This window comes from Eptatretus burgeri, chromosome 3 (assembly GCF_056783735.1).
Source record: "Eptatretus burgeri isolate ZD-2024b chromosome 3, Ebu_testis_v1, whole genome shotgun sequence".
Taxonomy (NCBI): domain Eukaryota; kingdom Metazoa; phylum Chordata; class Myxini; order Myxiniformes; family Myxinidae; genus Eptatretus; species Eptatretus burgeri.
The window spans coordinates 24,327,301-24,348,492 of record NC_140963.1 but is presented as its reverse complement, the minus strand read 5'-3'; the positions used below and the strand labels follow the sequence as shown (position 1 = coordinate 24,348,492).

General features: G+C 44.0%; 1 protein-coding gene across 3 annotated transcripts in view; it reads left to right on the top strand.

The window, feature by feature from the left end:
* LOC147029563 (histone deacetylase 9-like) overlaps nucleotides 1-21,192 on the top strand; it is a 560,396-nt gene that overhangs the window by 450,047 nt on the left and 89,157 nt on the right. For all 3 annotated transcript variants that reach the window (XM_085872715.1, XM_085872718.1, XM_085872716.1), the window contains one exon: nucleotides 7,541-7,638. In XM_085872715.1, coding sequence (XP_085728841.1) covers nucleotides 7,541-7,638 — 98 coding nt within the window. The remainder of the gene's footprint in view (nucleotides 1-7,540; nucleotides 7,639-21,192) is intronic.

The following is a 21,192-nucleotide window of genomic DNA, read 5'->3' as shown; positions in this document are numbered from 1 at the left end:
AAAAATTAAATAATTCTGGCTGCCAGACCATGTGTCCGATCAAGTTGAAATCGAAGTATGCATTCCCCATCACTGCTGGATCATAATTGTAAAGTTGCGGTTCCAGAGAAAACATCGTTTAATATTTTCTTCAATCCAATATGGCTGCCAAACCATGTGACCCATCAATTATTCTTCAACAAACTTGTACACCGAAGGCTTGATGAACATTTGTGTGAAGTTTGCTGTCGATCTGTCCAGCAGTTCTGGAGAAGATTTCTTTTTTTATAGTTTTTTTTTATGGTAAATCCAATCTGGCTGCCAAACCATGTGACCTATAACATCATATGTGTGACCCTTTTGAACCTCATGGATAGGCGGTCATGCATGTAAAGTTTCACCTCGATCTGTTCAGCCACTTCAGAGAAGAAGATTTTTGAAGGTTTATTTTGTTTTTTTGAAACAATATGGTTGCCGAATCACGTGACCGATAACATCATTGAATTTTTTTGTGGACCATTTTATCCCTCGATGCCCCTCAAAAAAAATTTTTCCTGATCAGATGTAGCGTTCTACATATGAAATTATGATGTCATTACGAAGGCACCTATGACGTTATAAAACATCCCACTTATTCTCCCATGAGAAGTACCCTGTGCAAAATTTCATCTTTCAACATTCTACATGAGTAGTCGCTCCTATGTTGAAAATTTTGTCTCAATCCGCAAAGCGGTTGCAGAGAAAAACGCTAAAGTTCTGTGCAGACAAACAGACAGACAAATGGACCCAAATGCATTACCCTCTCCTCTGGCAAAGGTAAGTATCAACAAGCATTCGTAAATAATTGGGAAAATTGTAGAAGCAAGGGAATTCAAAAAAGAGCTGGCCAGATTGAGAATAGATACAAAGGCTAACTGGAGTAACTCTCTCTCTCTCTCTCCCTTTCAAGTGCAGCCTTATGGCTGCTGGTTGAATCATTGGTTAGGGGCACGGCTATGCTGCTGATGCAGTGTCCCTATTACCAGTACACTGGTACTCATTTTGCCAACCTCAGAAGGATGACATGCTGAGTCAACCCCACCTGGTATTAATTAAGCAGCCAATGGGGTTCGAACTCAGGATCATAGAATCCCAAGTCAGCCACCCAAACTGCTAAGCCAAAATCAGGCTTACTGGAGTAGCGAAGAAGTGGAAAACCGAAATGGAATGGCGAACCAGAAATAAATGGCTGAGATCAAGGACAGTACACAACCGATTGTAAGAAAATGGCAGAACCGAGTGAAATGGACAAGTTCAGGTTCTGGAAAGTAGAAACACAAAGAACCTGCTGTCACCTAATCTCTCAGGATACAAAACACTTACATCAGAATAATTGTATCTACAAAGGTCGAAAAATGTATGCAGAGTAATTGACTGGCCTATCTGCAAAAACGTTAATATTCCAGACCCAGAAAATTAATGGAAGCACGAACCAAGGACAGCCATCTAAAACAAGGACATGATGGTACCAAATGACCGGGCCATCACATCAAGCATGAACATTGAACACCAGGCAGTGAGATGCAGACAATGCTCAGAGAAAAAAGGAAAGGATGCCATGACTAATAGAAGTGTTAGTACCCAGTGAGTTTAGCCTGAATAGCATGTAAATTAGGAAAATGTCCAAGTACCAGGATCTGAAATCACTATCCAAGTTCCAGGACCAACGTTGTGTGGGTGAGAGAGCAACTGGAATGATAAAGCCGAACCTCACGAGCATTTTGATAGAGATACAATAACCTGTTACAACAAACGAAAGGAAATTGAGGCCCTCTGGGATTCAGTAGCAATCCTTAAAATAGCCCTTAAACAAAGATATGAAGAAGGACTGAGCTCTGATAACATCACAACCTGTTCCTTGAAACGTGATCTTCATTAAAAAAAAAAAAATACTGGAAGGGCACTCGGTAGAGAAATACCTCCACCTGGATCCCGATTCGGATATTCACCAAAATCGAAAAAATTATAACTTTTCACATACCCAATCTGTCCACCAAGTTTCGTCCGAATCCGTCCACAACTTTTGGAGATATCCTGCACACAAATAAACAAACAGACAGACAGGCAGACAGGGGTGAGAACATAACCTCCTTCCACTTTTGGTGGATGCATTGGTCTTTTGCAGAGCTCCATTCCACCTTTTAACACACACTAAAGGAGATTACCACCAACACGAGAATGGTTACCAATGTGTAACATGTGCAGGGGTGCATGGTGCAGGATCTGTACAGGATTGAGGCTGAATTGGGAGCAATGTTCCTCAATTTCTCAATGATTATTTTGATGATAGCATGAAAACAAGGTGTATATGCTCCATGCAAAATGAAGGGCTCGCGTGTGAAATATGTTCTTTGCTTTTTTTTTTTGTGTATTTCGTGTGATCATCCATTATATCAATAATACTGGGATGTAAATGGGAAGGAGTAATAACTACCATGTTATATTTGTGTTCTTGTATGTAATTCTACATGTGTATGTGTGTACTTTTTGGAATGCGCACACGAGGATGACGTTAATGGAGATAGACGAGACGAGCTACGGGGTCTCACGAACCTGCATGTGCGATAATACTCTCCTAACTCCTTACCACCTGAGGCCACACCCTGGGCATCACTCTCTCAGAGCCAAGGTGCATGGCCTGGACTAATTGCGCAAGGCACAGTGCCACAAAAATGAGCACGTTGCTCAAGGAGAAGGACAGCACAAGTCTGTCCTGAGATTTGTGTTAGCAGCGCACCAGACAAGCCTCGAATTTGGCCAGTCATGTCACTGGGTTTATCTTGAGGGTGAAGCGCCAGTATAGGCGCGACCTCGTAATTGGCAAGCACATGTTACATACAATACATTCAACATTTAATGGCAATTGTTCCTTTGTGTTGTCTCCTGTATCTGTATCACTAACTGGACATTTATTTGCAGTCGTCATCATCAAAAGTACAGTACAATTTTTACAGGGTGTCAGTGCTGCTGAACAGTTCTGAGTAAAGGCTATGCTCGGTGGTTTGCCATTGCCTTCCCAGTATTCAGGAATTTGCCAGGAATTTGCCACCGTAAAACCCTTCATTCCGCAAAACACAAAAACGCAAAAAAATCTGAAAACCCACTCCGTGGGAGTACCTCCGGTGCAGCTTCCCTTCGCAGGGCAGCTCACCGGATGACGGGATTGGGTCAAAGCCTTCGGGACCCCCAATCTTTGATAGGAGGGAAACCACGGGGTAACATCCCTGGGTCAGATTGCGGGAGAGTGTGTCGGAGTGGTGCTGAGGTGTCGCCCACCAGACGGCGGTCTCCTTGGGTTAGCCTGTGGCGGTCCCTTCGTGTGGGTGCCTGGAATGTCCCATCCCTAAGAGAGGATGATCACCTGTCGCTGTTATCATCTGAGCTCAAGCGTTTGGACATCGGAATTGCAGCTCTCTCTGAGGTACGGAGACCGGATTGCGGCGAGATAATGGTGGGTGGTTGCACCTACTATTGGTCTGGTCGCTCTGATGGTTACCATACCCAAGGAGTTGCTGTAGCTGTGTCCAATAAGCTGACCCCAATGATAATTGAGGTAACACCGGTCAACGAGCGTATTCTGAGATTAAGGATTCGTCACTCCTTAGGTGTCATTTCACTGGTCTCTGTTTATGCTCCGACTGAGGCGAGTGATCTCACCGTGAAGGACGCATTCTACGCCACACTCAAGTCTGTGGTTGATCAGTGCCCCAGACGAGATACACTTCTAGTCTTGGGGGATTTCAATGCATCAACTGGAACTGATGGGGATGGTTATGAGGTGTGTGTTGGTCCCCATGGGTCAGGAACTATGAACCAGAATAGCACTAAGTTCCTTGACTTTGCAAGAAGTCATGGACTTAGGGTGGCTGGTTCATGGTTTCAGCGCCCACAAGCTCATCGCTGGACTTGGTATTCCAACGCTGGCGGTGCGGCAAAGGACATTGACCATGTCCTCATTGACGGTCGCTGGAGGATGATCCAGAACTGCAGGGTCTACCGGAGTGCTCAGTTCCTCAATACTGACCGCAGGCTTGTTGTAACAACTCTAAAGCTGCACCTTAAATCCTGGAGAATGGTACCATCCCAGCCGATGCTGGATGTTGGCAAGCTCAGGGATGAGAGAGCAGCTGAGGAGTTTGCAAACAGGCTGAGTGGAGACTTGGGGGGTCTGGGTGCTTTGGGGGGTCCTGAAGAGTTGTGGAGTGCCTTCAAGACCACCGTTCTTGATGTTGCCGGTGGATGTCTTGGAACTCATCGCAGGGCAAAGAAGAATTTTGTCTCTCAAGGGACACTGAATACCATTGAGCAGAGTCGCAGGGCCAGGCTGAATGGCAGAGCTGAGCTGTTCAGGGAGCTGGGGCGTAAAACTGTACGTGCGCTGAGGGTGGACAAGGAGGCCTATGTGCGAGGAATCTGTGAGGGGGTAGAGCATCACCTGTGGACAGGTGATTCTCGTCCTGCTTACAGGGGAATTTGCGCATTGCGTTCATCCAAGCCCATCCCTCGGAGCACTGCAGTTAGATCAGAGAGTGGTAGGCTCTTGACAGAGGAGTCTGAAGTGAAGGCCGGCTGGGCCGGTTACTTTGAGTGGTTGTACCGGGCTGATCCCCCAGCTGTCGAGTTGGACGTCAAGGGTGTTACAATCCCTGTTGCTGACCCTCGAATCAACTGTGGTCCACCTTCGCTTGTGGAAACACGGGCTGCAGTGAACCGGTTGAAACGGGGCAAAGCTCCCGGGATCTGTGGCATCCATGCCGAACTTCTCAAGGCTGGTGGAAGTGCTGCACTCGTGTCGTTGCATGCAGTTTTGTGCTCTGCATGGAACACAGGCATCATCCAAACTGATTGGAAGAGGGGCCTTGTTGTTCCTCTCTGGAAAGGGAAAGGTGATCGCCAAGACTGCAACAACTACCGAGGGGTGACGCTGCTCTCAGTGCCGGGCAAGGTCTTTGCTCGGATAATTCTTGATAGGGTTCGCCACTATCTGCTTCCAGAGCAGCAGGCTTTACACCAAAGAGGTCAATGATGGACCGTATCCTTGCTCTTCGTGTCCTCACCGAACGCAGGCGAGAGTTTCGGCAGGGGCTGCTTGCAGCCTATGTTGATCTCTATAAAGCGTTCGATTCAGTGATTCGGTATGTCCTCTGGTGGATTCTTGGTCTTCGTGGGGTGCCACCAAAACTGATCGATCTGATGTCTGAACTCTACTCTGGTACTGAGAGTGCTGTGAAGTGTGGTGGTACCATCTCTGACTTATTTCCAGTTATTACTGGAGTTCGTCAGGGCTGTGTACTGGCCCCACACTTTTCAGCACTTGTATGGACTGGATTTTAGGGAGGATGTCGGAGAGATCAAGCTGCCGTGCATCGTTTGGGAATGTCAAGATCTCGGACCTTGATTTTGCAGATGATGCAGTCATCTTTGCGGAGACTTTAGATCTCCTTTTGGGGGCCCTCGAGGTGCTGAATGAGGAGTCGGAGCCGCTGGGATTATGGGTTTCTTGGGTCAAAACTAAGATCCAGGCTTTCGGTGACATCTTGGATGCTGCTGTCCTGTCTGTGTCTGTTTGTGGTGAGGATATTGAGGTCGTGGAGAGATTCACTTACCTTGGCAGTGATATTCATGTCTCTGCTGGCTGTGAGTCAGAGGTCAATAGATGTCTGGGTCGGGCCTGGGGAGTCATGGATTCACTGGATCATAGGGTGTGGCGCTGCCGGTACCTGTGCGGGAGGACGAAAGTCCGAGTCTTCAGGTCCTTGGTACTTCCAGTCTTGCTCTATGGATGCGAGACTTGGACTCTGACCAAGGATCTGAGACGGTGACTTAATTCCTTTGGTTCCAGGTCTCTTCGGAGAATCCTTGGCTATCGCTGGTCGGATTTTGTGTCCAACGAGCGGTTGCTGAGAGAGACTTGGATGAGATTTGTTACCTGCATCGTCCGTGAGCATCAGTTGCGGCTGTATGGACATGTGGCTCATTTTCCTGACGCTGATCCTGCTCACCAGATTCTCTCAGCGAGGGAGTCTCCTGAGTGGAGGAGGCCAGTGGGCCGACCACGTGCCTCGTGGTTGCAGCAGGTTGACCATCATCTCAAGGAGATGGGGATGGGCCTGGCATCTGCCTGGGGGATGGCCAGACGGAGGCCCCTGGAGTACCGGCGGAAAGTGGATGCAGCGATGCGCTGTTCTGGCACATGCTCCCATACCTGACCTGACCTGACCTGTATATTTGGCCAGGGTGCCAGTGATATCTCACCTCGTCTTTGTAAATGACACACTGAGGTCTTTACAGTCTACTAACTCATGCTAGCAGACATAGCATTCAGTTTAACGTCCATCCGAGGGACGCCACACACATTGATGCATCGCCGTGCATGTGAAACAGTTTGAAGCTGGACTGGGATTCGAACTCAGGTTAGACAGTTTTGAGGTGAGTGTTCAAACCTTTAGGTTATCCTCACAGTCTAATATTTCCAGTACTGTATGTCGACTGCCTTTCTTCATGAGACAACTGACATTATGCAATTATGCTGGACAGAAAAATATCCTTTTTCTCTCTCGAATAAATATCTTGAATGTACATAATGTTAAATCCATAAATTACTTACTTCTCTAAAATTTATGTGTCTGGGAGGTTGACATTTCTCTTTTGAGATAACTTGGTGTTGGCTTCCCTCAAGTAGTCATTACTCCGTGTGTGTGTGTGTGTGTGTGTGTGTGTGTGTGTGTGTGTGTGTGTGTGTGTGTGTGTGTGTGTGTGTGTGTGTGTGTGTGTGTGTGTGTGTGTGTGTGTGTATGTGCGTGCGTGCGTGCGTGCGTGCGTGCGTGCGTGTATGCATGCATGCGTTTCAGGGCATAACGTTTTTACCATTTGAGCTTTCATCATCAATTTTTTTAACAAACCCTTATGATGGGAAAATTGAGGAGACTAATAATTCGGTCAGAAGGTATCACGGTGAGTTTAAGTAAGCCTTATCAGCCCGTCCGCAGCGCGCCAGCAGGAGACGGCCGGGTTTCTTTAACCGCTTAACTGGGTTTCTTTATTTATTTACCATTTCAGCTTTTGTGTGTCTGTCCAGGTTTTATGGGGGGGGGGGTTTAACCATTTAAGCTTTTGTCATCAAATTTTCAACAAACCTTTATTTTGAGGTTATGAGAAACACTAATAAATAAAACGTACATTTTTTTTTGGCTGTTGTTTTCGTCGTTTACTGAGAGTACAAAGCAGACGCGGATGGGATTTGCATTTCGAGATGCTTTCTCGCTGTTGTTGTTTTTCACATGATAAACCTGTTCCGTGGACAGGATCGCCAAAAGACAACATGAAGAATACAATGTTTACAGGCACCATTAGAAAAAATTCAATCATGTCGATGTATTTCCAGGAATTAAGAAATTCCTGTAATGACCATTTCTTTCTCACTTTTGTTTCCACCCCACCCCACCCCCGCCCCCCCCCCCGTCTTCGACTTCTCACGCAAACCCGTTTCCATCCACTTCTTCTGCCTGTATGTGTTGCCCAGGTTGGGGTGGGTGACGGAGTAGGGTTCAATGTAAACATAGCATGGACTGGAGTTTTGGACCCACCCATGGGAGATCCTGAGTACTTGGCTGCCTTTAGGTATGACTAATCTACACAAATATTCTAAATGTCATGTGCTGTTTTATGTGCACTAACACAGGCATGGCAAGTTTCATTTGTCATACCACACCTGTCCACAGCTTTCTGCACATTGGTACCATAGGACTCGATTTGACAAGCTTTATTAATCACATTTCCAGCCAACAGGAAGGCCTCTGGTTTTTGAGAATGTAAACAAATCGTTATTTCCTTGTGTCCTCTCCTATTTTTTTTATTGTCAGCAATGGCTAACAGACACCCTGTGTTATAACATGATTCCCTTCCAAAGTGCTCGTGGCATTTGTGTGACCAACTCAGTGGTAACAATCCATGATTTCAGTTTCACATGCACACAAGGACTCATTACCATTTCTTCCTCTCCAAGGGGCATAGCTGAAGGTACAATATCATTGACATCAAAAAAAAAAATCCTACCATCCGGATATATCACAGGGAACAGGTGAAGGGCTTGCTATCGAAGCGCTCAAGAGAGTTCCATTTCCACATGTAAGCCGGCTGTTCTAGTTATGTTTCGTTCATAGCGCACCTTCTATTATCAAAGATGATCCATTTCGTTTCGATAAAACACCTGATTGTGGGGGATAGCCACATCATCAAAGGAGATTTATAGAGGGATAACGAAGCTTCTTGGCTTACACTCGTATTTTGTGTAACCCTGTTACGACAATGCATACTCTATATAACTGCTTCTGGCAGGCTGGGCCTGGGTGGTTTTGAGGGTAAAGGAGTAGCGGCTGAAACCCAAATCCTATCCAGCTTCCTCCTGACGACTCCATCTTTGCTCTTTACTTTTTTGGGTTCCTTCTTGGTCTTCCGTTTGATTCATATCAACACTATTTCAGATATGTGGCTGGAATCGGAAGGATGCACCTTTGATAAAAGGGTGCGACAGGATAAATTAAATATTCACGTCATTAATTATAAAAATACCAAAACATAACTTCTGTGTGCATTCAAATTATTATTCTTCTCGTCATCTTCATCCAAGTGCTTTGCACCACTTTGCACTCCCGTTTGCTTTAAATATGCGGCGAGTTCTCTCTGCTGGGAATTGTGGAAAATGAAAGCATTTCATCCAGCAAAGCTAAGCATCCACACATATTATACTTCCGTAAAGAGAAAGGTCGAAGTAGTGAAAATGAGGGAGTGGTGCAGCATCGCAATGCGGCCTGGGTTTCCGAACCGGTGACACGGGGGACCAAAACGGATTTGGCAGGTTAGCGAAGCTCAACCGCAAGTCCCGAAGCAAAGCAAAGGCAAGTCGTGCATATCACTGAGTGGTAACCCAAGGGCCATTTTCGGAGATGAAGAAAGATAAGATAATTGAATGTAATGAGATCCAGAAGGATACCGAGTGCCTTCTCGCAAGTGTCTTGGACGTAGCGCACAGTCAGTCAGAGGCGGTAATTGGAAACAGTCATGCCGTCGGCTGCTCCGCACTCTGAGCTGCGCACTGTTTGATGTGAGCCGGCCCTGATCGCTCTGGCCTGCCTGGCGTGCACCATTGCCCGCCTCTGCCTGGCCTCTCTGTAAGTTTTTCTTTTTTTCTCTCTCTCTTTTGGGTTGGGCCATCATTTCTCCTTACTGTTCCATTCCTACAATTCACTTTGACTATCCAGTGTGCCACGTCAAAGTACCGCCGAGTGTGTCTGTTATCTTTACAGACGTGAATGAAAACTTGGATATCTTTAGAGCGTAGCTTTTTGAAAATTCAGCAACAAGCAGGATATTTCTTATTCAAAATTGATTATGTTTGTCATTGTTTTATGTTTTCACTTTGTTCATTAGCCATTAATGAACACCATGCACAGTTTGAATGTTCGGTGTATCTGATATGTAAATAAATAATGGTCATCATTCATTCAATCGCTGAAAAATAGTTTAATTCCTTCCCCCCCCCCCCACTCACTCATTCATCGATAGAGAAAGGATAATGCTGTCTGTCTGTCCATCTGTCCCATCATGAAACATGGAAACTTTCCTCAGAGAGAAAAAACTAAACAAAAACAGTAAAGCTTGCTTCAAATTAATCTAAAGCCATGGGAAAATTATAATTATTTTCAATCCGACAGAAAATTGAACTTGGGCAGTGAGTGTGTAGGCAACATACTGCTGCGTCGATCGCTTCCGAAAAAAAAATTTTTTGTTAAAAAACGTACAACCTCCCATTTTTTGAGCCCTTTTAACCGGTGCAAGAATATAAGGCTTCCTTTTTTCCCCCTTTTTTTAAAGTGGTTTTTTTTTTTTTTAACCTTGAGCTTCTGCTCATCATTTACAAATAGAACAGTGTTTAATAATGAATCCAATTAAATTATTTTTGCAGATTTTATAATTCAAATAATTCAATAAATCTCTGTTGGACATATGACAACATCTTTCTTTTTTTTCATAAATATATTCGACTCTTCCAAGGTTCACCAAACTGGAATTTATATTATAAAGCAGAATTGATTTGTTAATTACTTGCAATAAGTTTGCTCATGTGTTTATGTTGGCCAGAAGGTGTTTCTGAGAAAGCACACACACACACACGCACACATGCCACACCACACAATACGCACATGAAAAATATTTCTTATTTGCGCAGCCAATTGGCCGAAATGTTTTTCTTTGTCTGTGATCTCCTAATATCTCCCAAATCTACGTAAAGTATACCAATGTCCCCTCATATCCTTGTCCTGCAAGTTATTTGGTGAGTAAAATCTGAAACACTTCGAGCACAGTGGATTAAATGCATTAAGTTGCTACTTTCGAAGTTAGAGTTGATGTTTATTTGAAGTTAGTAACATTTATTAATTTTAAGCTGTCTTGCATTTATGTAATGCACGGAAAGGTTGATGACGAGATGAGCTATAACAACAACCTTAACCGTCATTGTACCGAGAAAACGTTCCAATAAGAGTCATTGTCCGTGTTTATGAGCGTTCATTGATTTCCTGCTTTATTGAGTACAGCCATCAAACTTTGAATAGACATGAGTAATGTACCAGAAAACGTATGGCTACTATGAGTTGGAAATAATAACTAGACAACGTGTAAAAAAAGGCGATTATATGAGGCTGTTTGTTGTGTTAACGCCATTTGGATGGCATAAGAACAGACACATTGATTGTGGGACAATGGGAATTTTGTCTGTTCTTTATTACTCGGGCACAGCGGAACGATTTCAACATGTGGGTGGTGGTGAGGGGGATGGGGGGGGATGGGGGGGGATGGCTAAACTTCTGATGCAGTGAAGTGGTACAGTGGGGAAGGTCTCAGCAAAGTCCTCCTCCCCCCCCCCCCAAAAAAAAATAATCACTAAAAGAATAGTTTCAGACAGTGAGTTTCATATCTATTCTTATATGTTTTATCCATCAGATTTTGTCCAGACAGACGTGGATTTTGTTAGTGTACTTTGTATGATCATCCATCATGGATGAATGTCAGGTACAAACCAGGCTGCACAATTTGAAAATATGTTGAATGTGTTTTAGCAAATGGTGTCAACGATCAACCAGACTAAGCAAAACTTTTCTCTCCAGAGAAAGCATACATAAAAAGACAACTTCGACCTCAATGTATTTGTAATTTTTTGTATAGATATTCGAGGCTCGTGGAGGAGCTATGACACAGAATAGACCAGGACATAACAGAATGAAAAAAAAAAAACAGGATGAAGAAGAAAGGAGGGGGAAAACACACCAACAGCAAGGTAGAGGGAGAAAATGGAGGGAGACTTGGAGGAATAAAGAACATGCAGCTGAATACGAGCAAGGGGAGAATGACATAGGAGATGAACAAGATGGATTCGGCTGCAAAATCTCAATCACAGAAGTCAAAGGGAAAACTGTGGAATAAGGAGAAATGAAGAACAAGAACAACAGCAACAAAAAGAGGCTGGTGGGAGGTGGGGTGGGGTTCAGGTGAATTCAGGTATGGGAGCAGGCACCAGAGCAGCACATCGCCACGGCCACTTTCTGCTGGTACTCAGGTGTCTCCGTCTGGCCAACCCCCAGACAGATGCCTCACCCACCCCCATCTCCTTGAGATACTGATCAACCTGCTGCAGCTATGAGATGCATGGTTGCCCTCCTCCACTCATGAGGCTCCCTCACAAAAAGAATCTGATGATGAGGATCAGCTTCAGGAAAATGAGCCACATGTTCAAACAGCCGCAGCTGATGCTCATGCACTGTACAGGTAAGCAATCTCATTTGAGTCTCTCTCAGCAACCGCTCGTTGGACACAAAATCTGACAAGTAATAGCCAAGGATCCTCAGACCTCCTACCGAAGTGGTTAAGTCTCAGATCATTGGTCAGAGTCTAAGTCTCACATCCACAGAGCATTACTGGAAGCACCAAGGTCTTAAAGACTCAGGCATTCATCCTCCTGCATAGTATTGACAGTGCCACATCCCATGGTCCAGTGAATCCATGACTCCCCAGGACCGACCCAGACGTCTATTGATCCCTGGCTCACAACATGCGGAAACATGAATATCACTGCCAAAGTAAGTGAATCTCTCTGTGACCGCAATATCCTCACCGCAAACAGGTACAGACAAGATGGCAACATCCAATATGTCATTGAAAGCCTGGATCTTATTCTTGACCCAGGAGACCCATAATCCCAATGGTTCAGACTCCACATTCAGCACCTTGAGGGCCCCCATAAGGATGTCCAGAGTCTCTGCAAAGGTGACTGTATCATCTGCAAAATCAAGCTCAGATATATTGACATTCCCAAATAATGCACCACAGCTAGATATATCTCTCTGACATCCTCCCCAGAATCCAGTCTGTTCAAATGCTGAAAAGTGTAGAGGCCAGTACAAACCCCTGACTAACTCCAGTAACAACTGAAAATAATTCAGTGATGAAACCACCACATCTCACAGCACTCTCAGTACCAGAGTGTAGTTCAGACATCAAATCGATCAACTTTGTAGGTGGCACCCCACAAAGACTGAGGATCCTCCAAAGGGCAACCTGATTCACTGAATTGAATGCATTGCGGAGATCACCATAGGCTGCAAGCAGCCCCTGCTAAAACTCTTGCCTGCGTTCATTGAGGACCCAAAAAGCAAGGATACGGACAATCATTTACCTCTTTGGTGTAAAGCCTGACTGCTGTGGGTGCTGGTGCTCAAGCAGATGGTGGTGAACTCTATCATTAATTAAAAATGACAAATCATTCATTATTATAAATAATCATTAATTATATATAATTATTATATACTAACATTAATTATTCCAGCAAAGACTTTGCCTTGCATTGAGAGCACCGTCGCACCTCAGTATTTGTTGCCATCCTTGCGATCACACTTCCCTTTCTGGAGAAGGACAACAAGGCCCCTCTTCCAGTCAGTTGGGATGATGCCGATGCTCCAAACAGAGCACAGAACTGAATGCATCAACATGAGTACAGTATTTCCACCAGTCTTGAGAAGTTCAGTATGGATGCAGCATATCCCAGGAGCTTTTCCCCCTTTCAAATGGTTCACCGCAGCCTGTGTTTCCACAAATGAAGGTGGTTCACAGTTGATTGGAGGGTCAGCAATCGGGATAGTAACACCCTTGACATCCAACTCAAGCAACTGGTGGGTCAGCCTGGTGCAGCCACTCAAAGTAACCACATCAGCAGACCTTCTCTTCAGTCTCCTCTGTCAAGAGCTCACCACCCTCCGCTCCACCTGCAGTACACTGAGGGACAGGGAGGAACACAATGCACTGATCCCCCTGCAAGCAGGATGAGAATCACTTGAACACAGTTGATGCTCTTCCTTTTCACAGATTCCTCGTACATCGGCATCCTTGTTCACCCTCAGCAAACGTATGGTTTTATGCCTCTGCTCCCTGAACAGATCAAATCTGCTATCAAGCCTGGCACTACGACACTGGTCATTTGTATCCAGTGTCTCTTGGGAGACAAAGTTCCTGCTTGCTTGATGGAGGGTACGAAGACACTCACCAGAAACCTCAAGGATGGCAGTCTTAAAAGCACTCCACAACCTTTCAGCATCCCCTGAGACACTCAAATCCCTTAGACTCCCATTCAACCCGTTTGCAATTTTTTTCAGCCACCCTTTCATCGTTGAGCTTGCCAATATCCAGCTTAGGCTGGGATAGTACCGTTCTCTTGAATTTGAGCCACAGCTTCAGAGATGCTACAACAAACCGGTGATTGGTACTGAGGAACTGAGCACTCCAATAGACCCTGCAGTTCTGGAGCAATGTCCAGGACCATGAACAAGAACATGGTCATTCTCTTTTGCCATACCACCAGGATTGTAATACCAAGTCCAGTGCTGTGGCTGTCAGTGATGAGACCATGAACCAGCTACCCTAAGTTCATGACATCTTGTCAAGGAACTTAATGCTTTTCTGGTTCCTGGTTCCAGACCCATGAGAACCAACACATATCTCATAAGTGGTGACATCTTGCGAAGTCAAGGAACTTAGTTATATTCTGGTTCCTGGTTCTGTCTCATACGCATCCCTATCATAGCCAGTCGATGCAATGAATTTCGCCCAAGATTGTAGAAGAGTATCTCGTCTGGGGCACTGATGAACCACTTATTTGAGCATGGTTTGAAGGTTTCCTTCTTAGCTCAGTGAGATCACTCACCTCAGTCAGAGAATATACAGAGACAAAGAAAATGACACCCAGAAAGTGACAAATCCTCAGTCTCGTAATACGCTCATTGACCAGTGTTACCTCGATTATCATATGAGTCAGCTTGTTGGACACAACTACAGCAACTCCCTGGGAATGGTAAACATCAGAGCAACCAGCACAGTAGTAGGTGTAGCTACCCACCATGATCTCACCATATCCGATCTCCGAACACCAGAGAGTGCTGCAATACTGATGTTCAGGTGCTGGAGCTCAGATTGCAGCAGAGACAGATGATCTTCCTCCCTTAGGGATAGGACATTCCAAGCACGCACCCGAAAGGACAATCTCAGGTGAACCCGAGGAGACCGCCGTTTGGTGGACGACACCTCACCACCAGCCCGACACACACCACCATAACGCAACCCAGCAGGGTTTCCCCGTAATTTTCGCTCTCTCATCAAAGAATGGGGGTCCCGAAGGCTTTGTCGCAATCCCATTATCCAGTGAGCTGCCCGGCAAAGGGCAGCTATGACATCATATGACAAAGACATATGCAAATATGACATCATAAAAAAGCCACCAATTACATCATCCCTGAACCCAGATTCAAAATTTTAAATAATTCTGGCTGCCAGACCATGCGTCCAATTAGATTGAAACTTAAACCGCATATTCCCTCTGACTACTTGATCATAATTGTGATGTTTCATGTTGATTGATGAAGTGGTTCAAGAGAAAGTCTTTTTCAAAGATTTTTGTTCAATCCAATAAGGCAACTAGACCATGTGACCTTTTAATTATTTGTAAGCACCCTGGTATCCCAAGGATTGGGGAAGTTGTAAGTGAACTTTCACTTCGACCTGTCAAGCCGTTCTGGAGAAGATGATTTTTAAAGGTTTGAGGGAAAATCCCATATGGCTGCCAAACCTTGTGACATATGACATCATAGTTGGAGAATGTTTTGTTCCTCATAGATAGGTGATCATACTTGTAAAGTTTTGCCTTGATCTGTTCAGCCATTCAACCATGTATTGTTTCAAAGAAGAAGATTTTTGAAGGTTTTATGTTAAAAACAATATAGCTGCCGAACCACATGACCGATGACGTCATTAATTTTTTTCCCCAAATTAAAATTTAGTCCTCGATGACACTCAAAAACTTTCATACTGATCAGATATAGTGTTTGATGTATGCAATTATGAGGTCATAACGAAGCCACCTATGACATCCTCAACAAAATACCAAGTTTCAATTTTGTGCCAAGTTTCAATTTTTTTCTTGGAGTGGTTTCGGAGATAGAGGTCCAAAGTTTTTCCATTTTTTCCAACATGGCTGCCACACCACATGACTTTTCACATAATTATCATAAGAACATTCTACATGAGTAGTCTCACCTATGGTGAAAATTTTGTCTCAATCCGGCAAGCGGTTGTGGAGAAAAACACGAAAGTTCTGTGCGGACAAACAAACAATCAAGAAAAAGATGCCGCGCAGAGCATTACACTTGCAAAATCCACCCCCCCCCTCGCCCCCACCTCTCCAAAGGTTGCCATGGACACATCAAATTGGCCATTTCATTAAGATTAAAATTGACAATCTTCATCAAAGCTCGGCTTAAAATCAAATAATCGGCTTAAAATTGATTATTTTTCAGATTGAAATTTGATGATTTTAGAAGTTTGACCTTGAGTTGACCTTTGACCTTTTAATCTCCAAAATAGTTGGTTTACCAATTTAGTGATGTACTATGAAATTGCTGTTTAACTCTCAAGTCAATCGGGTGAAAATTGATTTTTCAGAAGAAAAAAAAAATTGATGATTTTATAAGTTTGACCTTGAGTTGACCTTTGACCTTTGGACCTCAAAAATAGTCGGTTTCACGATCCAGTGATGCAATATGCAAATCTTGTTCAAATTTCACGTCAGTCGGATGAAAAAATAACGATTTTGGAAATTTCACCTCAAGATGACCTTTCACCTTTGACCTCAAAATCAATAGGATTCTCAGTTGAGACTACCTCTACAACCTGGTAAAGTTTCATGACGATCTGTTTAGAATTGTGACCTGCAGGCGATAAACAGACAGACATCCAAACAGACAGACCGAATAACAAAATTGACTGACCGATATACTTTAAAAACCTTCGATTTTGCAAGTTACAAACAAACAGACAAACAAACAAGAAGTCGTGCAGAGCACGACACTTGCAAAATCCAGAAAACAAATTTGCCCAAAAAATAATTGGTGTTTGAATTCAATGACCAAATATGCAACTCCTCTTCAAATTTCAAGTGAATGGGATGAAAATTGACGATTTTAGAAATACCACCTTAGTTGTTGACCTTGGGCCTATGTTGGCCTTTTAGTCGATGTTAACCTCAAAAATAATTGGCTGGTTGAATTAATTGACCTGAAGTATAAATCCTGTTCAAATTTCAAGTCAATCGGATGAAAATTATGCCTGGTGGTGGCTTAATGGTTAGGGTGGTGGGCTTGGGATCCTCGGATCCTGAGTTTATTTTTTTGTATACATTGTCAATGCTCGTATGAGAGCTAACACACAACGCACAGCAAGGGGGCATGAGACAAGAGGGGCGTGGGAAGGACAAAACAGTGGGGAACCGAGACATTAGAAGATCAGTGGAAGGGAGAGGGAATGGGCGAGGAACATGGGACATACAAGATGGACAGTACAGGGACTTTCAGGAAGGAAAGCAGGGAATATGAAGGAGGTGGGTTTGGGGTGAATTAATGGGGGTAGAAAAGATCGTGGTTTTGGATGGGGGAGGATAAGAGGTGGTGATGAACAGCTGTTTTGAAGGCCTGGAGGGAAGAATGGGATTGAAGAGAGTGTGGGAGTTTATTCCAAAGGCGGGAAAAAAGAGGAATGAAAGAGTGAAGGTGAGCAGTGATTCGTGATTTTGGTAGTTTTACCAGAAGGGGGTTGTTGGTGGACCTTGAGCACCCTGTGGAAATATGGTGGGGACAAATCGCAGACAGAGCATGGGGGGGAGGTGAGACCGGAGAGGAGACAGTGGAAGACAGAGAGACCACAGACCTGCCTGCAGTGAGAGTGAGAGGCCCAAAGACTCAGCCTCAACGTGGGAGATACCAATGATCCTAAATGCCTTGGTTTCCACAGCATGAAGCTGAGAAAGGTAAGAGGCAGGGGCACCAGCCCAGAGGGGAGAGCAGTACTCCATCAGGCTGTGGACGAAAGCTTTGTATGTGGTCAGGAGCTCAGGTGGGCCAAGGAAGGACTTTGCACGATGGAGGACTCCCAGTCGACGACTGGCTTTGGAGGCCAGGTTGGAAATGTGGCTTTCCCAGGAGAGATCATGGCAGATACTGAGACCCAGAAGCTTGAAGAAGAGGACTTTTTCCAGAGGATTGTTGAGAAAGTCGATGGGGTGGGGGGGGTGTTCCAAACGGTCCTTTCAGAGAGACATCGTGAGGGTGTGAGATTTGTCTGGATTGAAAGACATGTTCCATGTGTTGGACCAGTTTGTGATTTTACCCAGATCTGCAGAGAGTGAAGAAGCTGCTGCATGCCGGTCTGAGGGATGGCAGATGGTGCGGAAGAGGGTGCAGTCATCAGCACAGAGATAAAGAGCATTTTCCAGAGAGTCGGAGAGATCAATGATGAAAACCAGAAAATGAACAGGGCCCAGGACTCAAATCAAATCCCACTCTGTTGGGTTTGGTTTGGGGTGGGTTTGACTGCCTGTCATCCTTATGAGATTGGCAAAATGAGTGCCAGTGTGCTGGTATCTTTTGTTGGAGTGGTGACTTGCCCAGGATTGTGCCCAATAGTCACGGAGACTGCTTAGGCAGCACAATGCTCTGCACCGAATATGGTCCCAATGGATAGATGGATGGATGGATGGATGAAAATTGAGGATTTTAGAAATACCACCTTAGCAGTTGACTTTGGGTCTATGTTGATCTTTTGGTCTCTGTTGACCTTAAAAACAATTGGATGGTTGAATTCAGTGACCTGAATTATAAATCCTCTTCAAATTTCAAGTCAATCGGATGAAATTTGAGGATTTTAGAAATCTCCCCTCAATTGTTGACCTTTGACCTCAAACACAATAGGCTTCTTCCTTATGACAAACTCTACCAAGTGATGAAGTTTCATGAAGATCAGTTTAAAATTCTGACCTGTAGGTGATAAACAGACAGACAAACAGAATAACAAAATCGACTAAATCTTCGATTTTGCAAGTAACAAACAAACGGACCCCAATACAATATCCTCTCCTTCGGCGAGGGTAAAAAATATTTGTATCTTCCTCATTCAATTTAAAGTTCATCTTCCTCCTGCAAAAAAAAACTTTTACTTTTTTACACTTTTGTCTTGATCAAAGTCACATGACAACATGAACTGTTTCTAATTCAAGATATTCAAGATATCTCTTAGAGTTGACATCATTACTTAGTGATATTTTAAGAGGTTTTTTTTTTCATTACTTCGAGAAGGAGTAATTCTCAACTCAGCCGCAATGATAGACCAGTCGATCTAACATCTAAGAAAGTATTCTAAAATTATTGTTCAAGATCTAGGGCATTAATTAATGAATTGCTTCACAGCTTCCTGTTTTCCTGTCATTTTTTCTCATTCTTAATTTGCTCCACATTCCTTAAAATGCCATCCATCCAGCAGTCACGAAATATGTTGGCCAGATTACACTTTGAACGTCGTGGTTAAAATCTCCACGTTGCCAAGCTAAAATTTGCGTTGCTCAAAGACACGAGCTTTGTGTTAATCCTGAATAACTTTCTTTTATGGCTTGTTGGTAAACATTGCAATAACAAAGCAACATAACTATCTTTAGGGAATCTTTTTCTATTTATTTCCATTTTTTTGGATATAAAATTGAGGCTCGGGAAATTGTGAGGGACAGCATGAAAGAAGCCAACATTGTGACAGTGAGGCACTGGAGCAACAGTTTGGTATGATAAAAGACAAAAGAGAGGAGGGAAGGGAACATGTCATTTATATAGACTATGAACAAGACTTAATCTAAAACATACCTTGGAGCACTCCAGCCCCAACTGGGACATGAGAGGAGAGTGTTCCATTGAGAGAAATGTGGTTAAGCATGATGGGAGGAAGTCAGAAAGCCAAGTATGAAGATAGCTTTGCATGCTGCAAGCAGTGAACAATGATGATCAGAGCGGGATTCCAGAATATGTCGATTATCCGAAATGTGTCCAGGGAGATGGTCCTAAACTATTCTTTGAAATGTATGGCCTCCATCCATTCCTGAGAGAGGATCAGCAGCATGACACGAGTTGAGTGGCTGGGACTGAATCCAAGCTGATGGTCAGAAATCAGACTGCTTGATAAGAGGAAAGACTCGATGTCAGGAGGAATGATGGATTCTTGACTTTTCGTATGATTGTAAGTGAGCTCACTGGCATTTGGCTGTGATCATTTAGGTTTTTCCAATGCTCTTGTAGATGGGAGTGATGTTTGTTGAATTCCAGGCACATGCGAGGCAGCTGAAAAGGTTGGCCTGCCGAGCACAGACCAGAGGAGAAAGTCCGTATTATATACTCTACCTGGATGTGCTAACACATAGCCCTGTCATCCTGCAAATTTGAACAGGTACAAAACATTGATATGATTAAATAGCCAAGTAATTTACATTAGAGGGAAAACAGTTCAGCCTCCGAACTATATGACATTTTAAAAAATGGGCTAAGATACATTTAACAACTAGAATGGCACTCAGTACAGAGCATACCTATGCCAGGCTGAATAGTTTATGTTTTCTATCCCACTGATGGGCCAGATCTGAATCTGGACCTTAACTAAAATCTGATCGGCTTGTTCTTGTCACCTTCCTAACTCATCCACCAAGTTTTGGTATAACCCGTCCACAACTTTTTGAAACATAATCCTATTTGTCGGTTTTGGCCCCATCTCTCAATGGTGAAGAATCACTTTAAAATCCGAAGATCTGGATCCAGATCCTCACCCAAATGTAATCAATTCGTCCTTGTCACATACCCATCCTGTCCACCAAGTTTCGTTGGAATCTGTTGATAATGTTTTGTGATACCCTACAGACAGACAGACAAACAGGGGTGGATACACAACCTCCGTCCACCTTCAGTGGTGGAGGGAATTAACATGAAATTGGATGCAATCAGAAGGGGCCTGTACCCCGTGCTTCATGTCAGATTTAACAGATTGGCAAGCTATTTGTTCATGTAAAACAAGCAGCAGTAATGAATAACTTCCCCCTTATTCAGAATCCTTTGAAGAAAGAGAAGAAAACTCTAGAGGGCTGTGATCGGAGATTGCTGATGGTTCCGGGAAGAGCCAACCCATAATAATAGCCAATTGGTATTCGATTGTTGTTTGAAATGCGTGTTTTTTGAAATCCTTCTTGAAATTCTTCCTCGTAATGAAAAAAAACGTGGTTCTTTTTCTTTTTCCGAAAAGCAGGACGCCATGGACATCAAGACTAAAGGCCCAGTCACACCTTGACGTTTTATCCAGGAATGGCAACGTATAAAAATGCACGTAAAACGTTGGCGTACGTTGAAGTTTTGAGGTTTTTTTAATTTATGGTCGTATTCATAACGTGTTGGTCGTAGGCATAACGTATTAGTAACGGGCACAGAACGTTTCGTTGTGTTAAAGATAACTTATACCAACGAATGCTTATATTAGCCTGTTGTCGGCGTTCACAACCTATGCCCAACGATAGTTTAACTTCGTCATAGCGCGCTGCACGTATCGCCGACGAACTCGTGGCGTTCTCTGTTAAAAACCTGCCGCACGCCGATTTAAATCATAACCGCCTGAAAATTGGAAGTGTCAACATCGCAGTCACACCTTGACGATTTAGCTAGCGTATGCCGACCTATGAAAAATGTGTCTAAAACGCTGGGACACGTCGAATACGGTATGGGT